General features: G+C 41.4%; 1 protein-coding gene across 1 annotated transcript; it reads left to right on the top strand.

Annotated features, from left to right (window-relative positions):
• Positions 1 to 632: 632 nt before the first annotated feature.
• LOC135247312 (C-type lectin domain family 10 member A-like) lies at positions 633 to 11,294 on the top strand (the record flags this gene model as incomplete). The annotated part of the gene is made up of 8 exons (XM_064320613.1): positions 633 to 698; positions 3,330 to 3,455; positions 3,719 to 3,808; positions 4,491 to 4,562; positions 5,827 to 5,898; positions 8,708 to 8,859; positions 9,256 to 9,368; positions 9,859 to 11,294. Coding segments are annotated over 8 exons (848 nt in total), but the record flags the coding sequence as incomplete, so codon positions are not given.
• Positions 11,295 to 11,639: the final 345 nt, after the last annotated feature.

Here is an 11,639-nt window from a genome sequence, read left to right as displayed (position 1 = left end):
CTGTCCGTGTGTTGCTCTTTTTGTAAATTAGTTCAATTGTCACAGTCATTTTATGTCTCAAAATAGTCTACTGCGTATCCTACCGGAGTTCAGGACTGTGAACATAGTATTTATTTTATAACCCAGGGGAACCCCTCTAAAATGAATACTAACTTCTTCACATCTTATCGCAAATCACTTTCTTATCAGCTTTCCTTTATATATCGTCAAGTAACAGTGCATTATATTTAATGGGCCGAGAAAGAGGCCCTTCTTCAGGCTCGCTGTCAAACTGCCAGCGCACTTTCACAGTTATTCACTTTCCATGTGTTGCCCTGTTTGGCCTTCCTTCTATCACGCAGGTGCCGAATGCAGGAAATGTGTGTGCTTTACTGTGAAGGGCTACAGTATGAGTAGATGGATTGTTGTTCTCAGATGTGTTTTAGTAATTCTACTGTGCTGCTCTGAAAATCAAAACTGCAGTCGGCTTTGTGGAACGTATATTTGACATTTTTAGTCTGTGTCCTAGAACTCCACTGCTTTCCATCACCATTGGCAATTGTTAAGCATTAGAATGTTCAGTTAAGAACGTTCTAATCACGTATTTGTGATCTTACAAATCGAAGGGTTCAAAATCTCTCTTTCTTCCACAGGAGATCAGGATATCTATGCCAATGCTGCTGAACAGGAGTCAGGAGAGAAACAGAACTTCCCTGTCGGTTAGTATATTCAGTAAACGCATCAGAACTCACTTAGTTCACTTTATTTATAACGTTTACAGAGAGACAGATGCTGTTCTTCATTTTCAAAAAATAGTTTATTCGTTTCCATGGAGGACCACATTGAAAATAAACATTTTCAGTAATGATTTCATGACATATCCTCTGGGCTCAAATATGCTATAGGTTATATTTTGTGCAATTTATGAATTTTAGCACACAAAAAGTTTGATCCAACAGAAACCATATAACAAGCTTTAGTAGAAATTTTCGAGTAAATAACAAGCACTACAGGTTCCAGTGATGCTGTTACTATTAAATGCAAACAGCACGATTGTGATGTTATTCTGTGTTCATTGTTTTATATCTTAAGTCTATATTAATAACAGACTTTGAGTGCTTTATGTCTTCTGTAGATGTAAAAATAACAGGATCAATATAGTCTGATTTATTATACAAAATAATAAAAATTGATATTATAAAAAATATACTATTTTGCCCTCGGAGAAGATAAGCCTTTCACACCTCTTGCATGGTGACTTGTCCAACACTGATACAATAAACTTCAACAGGTGCTCAGAAACGATAATTTTGTCATTTAATTTACAACATACAGCATACTGACCAACATTGGGTTAGAAACTTTGTTCCATTAACTGTTTAAAATCTTTTGACAAATTTGGCTGAAACTTCAGCTGAAACCTATTTTGTTTCACCACACAGTCACCTGTACTTTGGCCCAGAGGACAGTTTGCCAAAACAGTAATTTAACGGGTGGTCCAGGTCAAAAGCTACGGTTTGGTTTTTCCCCGATACTGCTTCAGGATTACGGGGAGAATGTTTGGGGCAGGTAGACCTGTTATTTTTTGTGACAGATGTATGACCTTCAAGACTTTTTGACCCGTGGAAACAGGCGAGGCTGGAAAAGTAGCAGACGCATGGTGATCTTAAGCGTTTTCTCACTTTGTTGCGGCATGGTCTGGACGGGCAATTAACCAGATCATGAGTGTGCCTTTGTGACTCATGGCTGTGTCTAGAGTTAGTGAAGAGGGTACTGTCAAATCTACAAGGCAAGCATTGTATAACATATTGCAATATCGTTTAAGCTTTTATTCAACTTGGTTTTGATATCAAAAATTCAGTTTTAACTCATTCTAATTCAAATGCTTGATATCAAGAATTCAATTTTAACTAGTTACAATTAAAAATGCTTGATATCAAGAATTCAATTTTAACAAGAAATCATTTGAATTCCTGATGTCGACAATTCAGTTTTAACTTGTTAAAATAAGTATTATTGATATCAAAAATTGAATTTCAAATAGTTCTAATGTTACTGAGCTTCATTGACACGTGTCAGTGTAGGCAGAGTAACATTCTTAAAGGACCAAGAAGCAAAATAAGAAAAACACTGAAAAAATATTCTACAAAATCCTCTTGAGAGTGGAACACTGTGCAAATAATTGTGGAGTTGCTTTATGATTATACCTTTGGCCCATAATTATAACTTTGAAATGCCGAGCTGAACATGCAAATAGGTTTCATGCTCTCAGAGTTGCATTCACGTCTTTCCTTTCTACTCTTGATATTGAGAATTGATTTTTAACTAGTTAAATTGTTATTTTTGATATCAACAATTGAATTTTAATTAGTTGAAACAGGAATTCAATAATTGAATATTAACTAGTTAAAAATTTAAATTTCCCATTTTAGCTAGTTAAAATTCAGTTGCTGATATCAAGAATTCTAATTTTAACTAGTTGAAATTGAATTCTTGATATCAAGAATACTAATTTTAACTAGGATGGTACGGTGATGCACTGGGTAGCACTGTTGCCTCACAGCAAGAAGTCCCGGTCTGGGCCTGTCTGTGTCGAGTTCTCCCCGTGTCCGCATGGGTTTCCTCTGGGCACTGGGGTTTCCTCCCCGGCTCACACGGTCCAAAGACATGCAGGCAGACTAAATGGGGCTCTAAATTGCCCATAGATATGAGTACGTGGGTGAATGGTGAGTGAATGGTGTGTGTGTCCTGCGATAGATTAACGTCCTGTCCAGGGTGTATTCCTGCCTCTCGCTCAATGCACACTGGGATAGGCTCCAGCACCCCCTGTAACCCTGCCCAGGATAAGCAGGTATAGATGGACGGACGGACGGACGGAAGGACGGATGATTTTAACTAGTTAAAATTCAATTCCTTTTATCAAGAATTTCAATTTTAATTAGTTAAAATGTAATACTTGATTTCAAAAATACCTATTATAACTAATTAAAATGTAATTCTTGATATAAAAAACAAATTGAATAAAACCTTAAATGGCTTGCCATAAAAACACCTTTTTCCACTTTCCAAATGCACACCATCTTCCAGCTACCACTTTGCATACTCTGATAAACTCCCCTGTTCATGGTTCTGCCTACCAATGTGCAAAATTGTATCAGAGAATGATTTATCCCAAGACTAAACAGACAGAGACATAGAGATAGATAGATAGATAGATAGATAGATAGATAGATAGATAGATAGATAGATAGATTGATTGATTGATTGATTGATTGATTGACCTGGTGTAACATTGATATAAAACTCATGTTTAGTGGCTGTAATGCATGCCTCCTCTTTGTTGTGTACAGAACACACAGGCTCCTCTCCTCTTTCAGCTGCAGAGAACAGTGGCGCCCCCTGCAGGTGCAGCCTGGCCCTGCTAGCTGTACTCTGCCTCGCTCTGCTGGGTGGTCTCACTGCCCTGGGGATCCTGTGTGAGTGTCACCAGCTTCCCTCTAGTCACCTTCTTACCAGAGTAACCCTCCTCTGAACCACTACTATAATACTTAACAGCAACAACAACAACAACAACAACAACAATAATAACAGTAATAATAATAATAATAATAATAATAATTCTCATTACAGATTTAAGTTTCATTTCACGACAACATTAAGTTTTGGAGCCAAACAACGGTAAATATAAATCTTCTAATTCAAATTCCCACCATTTCTTAAATCTGCCGTCTTGCCACAGACGTTCAGAAAAGCAACCGATCGGACGCCCTGGAGGAGGAGAACAGGGAACTCTCCATCTCTCTGTCTTCTGTGGAGCAGAGGCTAGCAGGTCAGTCTGAAACCGCAGACTTGTGGCTGAATGTATACATGTGAAGAAGCACACATACGCCTAACTTTTAAACGGCCAAACTTAATTTAACAAGAATACTGTACATTTATAAGTCCTTAACGTACTATTTGAGGGGTAGATCTTGGAGAGAGAAAGGCTCACGGGTCACTTGGGAAAATCTAATAGAAAAGCACATTGTTCATTTTACTTTAGTGGTGCAGAATGTCCTATCCATTGCCTTCCAGACGACATAGAAGACCAGTGTTTATACGACCAGTGCTACCCACTGAACCGCTATGCCTCCTATATATATATATCAATCCATCAATCCATTATCTATACCCGCTTATCCTAAGCAGCGTTGCTGGGGGTGCTGGAGCTTAGGGTTTCCTCCGGGTACTCTGGTGTCCTCCCACAGTCCAAAGACATGCAGGTGAGCTAATTGGAGACTCTAAATTGCTCAAAAGATTGGCAGCCTGTCCAGGGTGTAGTCCTGCCTCTCACCCAATGCATGCTGGGATAGGCTCCAGCACCCCCTGCGACCCTGCTCAGGATAAGCAGGTATAGATAATGGATGGATGGATTGATATATATGTCTAAATATTTGCAATAGATCTACAAAAATACAGACTTATGAAAAATCTGAGTTATGGTGAATAATATTCCTCTTTATATGACTCAGGAACCGAAAGAAAGTTGGAGGAACTGCAAGTGAGACACAGAAATGCGTCAGAAACACTCTCTGCTTATCGAGGTAAGAGAACTGATGCTACATTTTATTAACTTTTTATTTTTTATTTATAAAATAAAAACACAAAGTGTCTTAGTAAGGTGTTTGGAAAACACAAGCTGCCAGAGAAGCTTCAATGCACCCTGGCATAGATACTACAAGTCTCTGGAAGTCTGCTGGGGGGGTGGAACAACATTCTTCGTCAAGATATTTCTTAATTTGGTGTTTTGGTGGCGGTAGTAGAGAGCGTTGTCTTAGAGGTTGGCCCAAAAATTTCCCACAGGTGTTCATCTGGGTTGAGATCTGGTGACTGCGAAGGCCATAGCATGTGATTTAGATCATCTTAATACTCATCAAACCATTCAGTGACCCCTCGTGCCCAGTGTATGAGGGCATTGTCGTCCTGAAAGATACCACTCCCGTCAGGATAGAAATGATAGGATAAATGTGATCAAATCAGAATAGCTTTGCATTAATTTGCAGTGGTCCTTCTCTCTAAGGGGACAAGTGGATCCAAATCATGCCTCCCACAGCATAACAGAGCCACCAGACCCCCTCAGTGTAGGAGTCAATCATTCAGTGCCACACGTGCACTCACCCACTTATCGAAGGCATGCTGAAGGATGACTCATCTGACTTCATCGCCTTTTTTACACACCTCTGTAGACCAGTGCCTGGGGTTTTTGCACCTTCAAACTCGCACAAAACAAAGATGCCAACCACAAAGTTGTCATTAAGGTGTTGTATTGGCTGAAATAGCATCACATGTGCACTTTATCGAGTGCGGCACTGGAGCATTTGCGGTGACTCATTTTAAACAACCCATGCACTGCCTCCAACAGACAGTGGCCTAAATGCCCGTACATGTCTTTGCGTGGGCAGAATGGCAAACTCAGACTTCTTGATAAACTACTTTCAGGTTCATTTGCACCCATGCAAATTTTGACGATACCCGTGCTACAGTACATATATATATGGATTTATTCAGATAGGTATATACCAAAAAGGATAACAGGTAGAGGAGAGATCACAGGTTAGAAGCTTCCATGAATGGGGTGGACCTCCCTGCCACATGGGGGCGCTTGTATGTAGCTCGGCCACCCTATGGACCATGCCCAAGTCCTGGCCTTTTGACCTCTTGGATAGAGCTGCATTTTGCCGCAAGCTTCAAACATTTGTTCACCGACTTTGCAAACTTGTTCTTTTGATAAGACAGTAAAAAACATTTACTGTTCTTTGCGAATATGAGTGTGAGGGCACACAGATTCTCTGTTCTCTCCTGCATCAGACATAAAGAAAAATCTGGAGGAACTGCAAGTCAAGCATACAGATCTGTTGAAAACTATTTCCCATTACAATGGTGAGTTTTTGTCAGAAATCAGCATCTAAAGGGGTAATTTTTTTGTTCCATCATGTGAATTGAGCGTGTATGACAAAAAAACTATACAAATTATGAGTATTAATTTTATTAAAGTAGCATTAGAAATGTAGCAAATGATTTTACGTTGCTCAGAAGTATGTACTCACAAATGGTCATCATAGCCAACAGCCTTGTTAGTACTTAATTGGGAGAATTGCTGGGAAAAGGTTGTAATGGTGGTGACCATGGTGCGCCAGTAGACATTCTGGTCTGTGTTTCCTCTTGACGAAGTGGAGACTACTTGTGGGCAGGGGGAAGTTTTTACTGGGGAACAGGGGTGCAACCAGGGATTTTGGCTCCATGAAAAGATCTCACATTGGGCCAGAAAATCCTGTACTCACATATTTTTTGAGGCCCCCTGTTAGTCAAGGCCCCATTCATTTGAAGGTGACAATACACCCTAATCGTATACCCTTATGCATTTGGATTTTTGTTTCTTTTGCACTTTTTAGTGGGACGGCTTATAGACATTACATTACATTACATTACATTACAGGCATTTAGCAGATGCTCTTATCCAGAGCGACGTACAACAAGTGCATTAGTTCAAGGTGCAGAGGTGCAAAAGAAACACACTAGAGTGAAGTAAAGATCGCAGTGCCAGAAGTGACCACATAGATCAGGACTCCAACCCTGTAGAGTAACCTGTTCAGCAAACAAACAATCCTGCCAAGTACAAACTAGCACTGAAATCACATTTGCCTAATCAGAATCAGACAAAAACAATCCTGCCAAATAAAAACTAACGTGATTTTATTAGCCTAACTAGGTACATTGAGCTAAACTATAGGCTAGGGAGGGGTGGGAGGAGGTGCAATCTGAAGAGATGAGTCTTTAGTCTGCGTTTGAAGGTAGTCAGATTCTCTGCTGTTCTGACTGCTACGGGGGGGTCATTCCACCAGCGAGGGGCCAGGACAGACAGCAGACGGGAGCGGGAAGTACAGACACGAAGAGGGGGAGGTGCCAAGCGTCCAGAGGTGGTAGAACGGAGAGGTCTGGCTGGTGTGTAGGGTCTGATGATCCTCTGGATGTATCCTGGTGCTGACCCCTTAGCTGCCTGGTATGAAAGCACCAAGGTCTTAAATTTGATGCGAGCCATAACAGGCAGCCAGTGGAGGTCAGTGAGCAGGGGGGTGACATGGGAATGTCTGGGGGGGTTGTAGACCAGACGCGCTGCTGCATTCTAGATGAGCTGCAGGGGTCTGATTGCGGATGCTGGCAGACCAGCCAGCAGCGAGTTGCAGTAGTCCAAGCGGGACAAGACCATCGCTTGAACCCAGGAGCTGGGTTGCGTAGGTGGTGAGGAAGGGGCGGATTCTCCGGATGTTGTACAGGAAGAACCTGCACGTTCGACTCACCACCGTAATGTTCTGGGAGAGGGACAGTCTGTTGTCCATCACCACTCCAAGGTTTTTAGCGGTGGGTGATGATGACACCACGGTGTCCCCTAGGGAAATGGAAAAGTCAAGGAGGTTAGAGGATGGAGCAGGGATGAAGATCATCTCTGTCTTACCTGGGTTCAGCTTAAGATGGTGGTTATCCATCCAGCTCTGGATGTCCCTCAGGCAAGCAGAGATGCGAGCGGAGACATGTCAGAGGGGAGGAAGGAGAGAAAGAGTTGAGTGTCATCGGAAGGTTGACACCCAACTCTTGGAATTTGCTTCATGTGTTTGTGGTAACATTTGTGGTAACATAGGGGAGAGTCCTACGCTTAGTTTTTTGTTTTATTTTATTTTTGTTAATTACTTTATTAAATTTGTGGAGGTTACACCATAGCCTTTTTATTTCAATATTTTTGAAGAGATACAGTTTTCATATTAAATGACTTAAACTATGTTTCCTTTTAAATATTTCATTCTTTTTGGTTTATTTAAACCCATTTTCACCAGTCTTAATGACATAATCGCACCTGAGATATTTTCGTTTTTTTTGAAGAAAACAAACACAAACTAAAGCTATTTTGGTTTTGATTAGACAGAAACAGATGTACATCAGCATCTAAACCATTTGTCATCGCAGCAAGAAGAGGTTACGTAATCTCCATTCAATTTACAGTTTGTATGTCAGCAGATTCCACTACCAGGCCTGATTTCTGGTATTTTTGCATTTCGAAGTAAACCTTCCATTTTGGTTTCAGTATTAATTTGACAGTGAGGCCCTGTTTAAGTGAGTATGTTCATTAAGCTTCTTTTCTGAGTTCCAGAACTTTCTTTTAACTGTTCTCAGCAGGGTCCCAGGGCTAGCCTCCGGATAATGGGCCTCAGCTAGCACCTTTTTTGTGTGAAATGCGGGGGAAAAAAAGGTTAAAATTTTTTTCAACTATTCAGAAAGGCACTGCGCCCTTTTGAGAACTGAGAAGCTTAGAGGAAATGCCCTGACACAGGAAACAGACGAACATCGCTGTAAACTCGGACACCGCATTTGTGTATCGTAGCAAGCAGAGGTTATCTTTATTTAATGTAGAGAGTATGCAGAATGTTATGCCTAAAGTGTGACAGTGTAGTATAATGGCTAAGGAGTTGGTCTTGTAACCTAAAGGTCGCAGGTTTGATTCCCTAGTAGGACCCTGCAGTTGTACCCTTGAGCAAGGTACTTAACCTGCATTGCTCCCGTATATATCTAGCTGCATAACTGATTACAATCTAAGTCGCTCTGGATTAGAGCGTCTGCTAAATGCCAGTAATGTAATGTTAGCAGACGCCACTGTACCGTATTGATCTCTGGCCCCTTGTCTCTATATCACACACAGCTATGGACGGATGTGCATGCCTCACTGGATGGAGAATACACCAGGGAAAGTGTTACTACTTCTCCACTGAGAAGATGCACTGGTCTCAAAGTCAGGAGTACTGCGCCTCGTGGGGGGCACATCTGGTCGTCATAAACAACCAACAGGAACAGGTGATGGAAAAGGACCCGGCCAATCAGGATCAGGAATGTCACGTGTCATGTGACAGTGGCAGAATCATGTATATTTAATTGTGTCTTGTGCGTGATACAGTTGGAACAGGGCAGGAAGACAATATCTTGAGACTTTTGTTTAAGCTTCTCTGGTAAAGGTAGATTTTTTAATTTTAAAAATAATCAAAATGCACGAAACAAAAATGTTATATAGTCCTGCTTTGTTTTCAAGGCAAGCGTTGCATGAAGGCAGAACGAGTTGATATCGCATTGCGTCAGAATTCTGTGTGAAAGCCTTGGTGATCAATAAGCTTTGGAGATATTTGTGTCGACCCACTTGGCACTGTTCAGATATTTTTTGAGTTAATCTCTTCATTCCTCTTTTTCGTTGAGCAGAATTTTGTGTCGTCCAGGGTTAGTGAGACGCACTGGATTGGGCTGAGCGACCAGGACACAGAGGGGCAGTGGGTTTGGGTGGACGGTACGCCTCTTGACAGAAGCGGAACCCAGTAAGGCCCCTGTGCATAATTCCCCTAATGCAGGGGTCTACAGCCCTGGTCCTGGAGAGCTGCAGGGTCTGCTGGTGTTTGCTTTTTAGTGTTAAATACAGTATCAGGATAAAAATAATGTAAAGTAAAATAAATAGGTGGGGCATGCTGGAGATTCTAAACCAGAGGGATACACTCTCGCCCCAGGAGAACCAAAGGGTGTGCACGATGTGCTGTTATTCAGTTTATTTTCATTTGTGTGTGCGCTTGTGTGTGTGTGTATGTGTGTGTGTGTGTAGGTATGTATGTGTGAAGTAGTTGCTAATTGCTAACTGCTAATTGCAAAAACCATTACCAGCTACCCTGCAGCTCTGTAAGAGCAAGAGAGAAGACAAGATAAGCAAAGGGCAGTAGGACTGAAAGGAGGAGTCATGGTTGATGGCTTAGGTCTGTGGGGCTGCAGTTGCCCCTGCTGGGGCAGGTTACCACATGTCTCTCTGCCCCCCTGCAGGTACTGGTGGGAAACAGAGCCGGACAACTGGATGGACTCAGGGGACCCGTCCGGAGAAGACTGCGCCAGTCTGGGGGACGACAACCCTGCTTACTGGTTTGATGCTTCTTGTGGAAAAATAAAAAAGTTTGTCTGTGAAACACTTCCTCGAATTTGAACGAATCAGGCCCAGAATATCTTGTTTCGCCCTGAGGTGGCTAATCAGCAGCCACATCCTCTGAAGCACGGGCTCTGACTCATAAAAAGACTAATATGCTGTCAGTATTTTAAAGTTCATATTTATATATGTCCATGAATACATCAGCAGGCCAAGCATTTTTTGTCAGTGCAGTGGTCATCTTTCTAAATCTGTGCTTTCCTATTAAAACTATGTGAGCTATTTTACCAGTGTGCCATTTGCATTGGGTGCCTGTGGGTCACTCTGGATGAGAAAGTCTGTTAAACTCATGTTATGTAATTCTGGATGTTTCCATAAGTGCCTCTCTTGTATCATTTGTATTTCTAGCATTTGTTGTGTCTGCAGATTTTGTGCTGTGGGTACTGTTTGTAATATCCATAGTAATTAAGTGCTGTAAATGTACCTGTGGACTCCCTGATGTGTCCTGTGGTATAGTGTTACGTGCCATGTGTTTCTTTTGTGTGGACTTCCCTGCCTTCACCTGTCAATCACCATCCACCAAGTCCCACCTTCACCAATCCCCACCCTCCGTGTCAATTCTGGACAACCAATCAGAACTCGCCACCTCTGCTATATAAACCGTGACTGTTTGTAATAATGGATGTCTGACTTGTTGCTCTGTGTTGTGTAGTATTTGACTCTATGTTAATCACTCATTTGAACTTGTCTTGTTTTGTGTACACTTCCAAGGCTTGGGACAGGTAAGACTGGGGGCTCCTGTACATATGCCCGTAGGCTATGTTGTGTATAGATCCACTAGTCCTTAGGGATGATTACCAACCAATTGTGTTTTCAGTCTGCTAGTTAGAGTAGATAGGCCTTTTGTTTGTGTACTTGATACACTAGATTAAATTACTCTCTGGTTTAGCTAGCTTGTTTTTCTGTTCTTTTGGCAACATCCAGCGTCCGTTGACCCTGGTAGTGTGTGTCTGGGATGTTGTATGTCCGGTAGTAGCTTGTTGCACCTTTTTGTTTTGTTATCACAGTAAAACACCCATGCACCGAGTTGCTGCTTTTGTCTGTGTTTGATTTATTGTTGTTACCATCTATACAGCCTTAACATCGCCCGGCTATTTTAACATCCAGTTACATACCCCATGCACCCCTAGACCCATGGGGTCGTAACATATAGTCTTATGTTGGCAGTTACGTACAAATCATTTTGCTTCTTTATGAAAGTTACTGTATGTTTTTTAAATTGTCAAATATGTCCCAAACTGGAGTATGTCCAGGCTTCTTGGGTCATGTACAACTTAAGGTGTAAATAAATGAGTAGGTCACCTACATGCTGAAGGGACGAGTGCCTGGCACCCTCTAGTGTTCTGTGTTTTCTATGCCTCTGTTTATTATTTTTTCCTGGCTTTGCAGTCATAAATTCAGTGTTTATGGTTAGTATCTTTCCCCAGGGATCCCATGCACTAAGATTTTCATTAATTTAAAAATTTGAATGTCTCTAATTGAATATTCCATTATATAATAATTATAATAATAATAATATTTGTGTGTGTGCGTGCATGCTGTACTTTCCCAAAAGAGGGTGGTGTTGCCATATAAATCTGAAGAATAACAGCACTTCAAGTTCTGTAACATTTATAACACAATA

The sequence above is a fragment of the Anguilla rostrata genome, unplaced genomic scaffold (genome assembly GCF_018555375.3).
Source record: "Anguilla rostrata isolate EN2019 unplaced genomic scaffold, ASM1855537v3 scaf1217, whole genome shotgun sequence".
In the NCBI taxonomy this organism is placed as follows: domain Eukaryota; kingdom Metazoa; phylum Chordata; class Actinopteri; order Anguilliformes; family Anguillidae; genus Anguilla; species Anguilla rostrata.
Note: the sequence above shows the minus strand (reverse complement) of the source record. Positions and strands in the feature narration are given on the sequence as shown.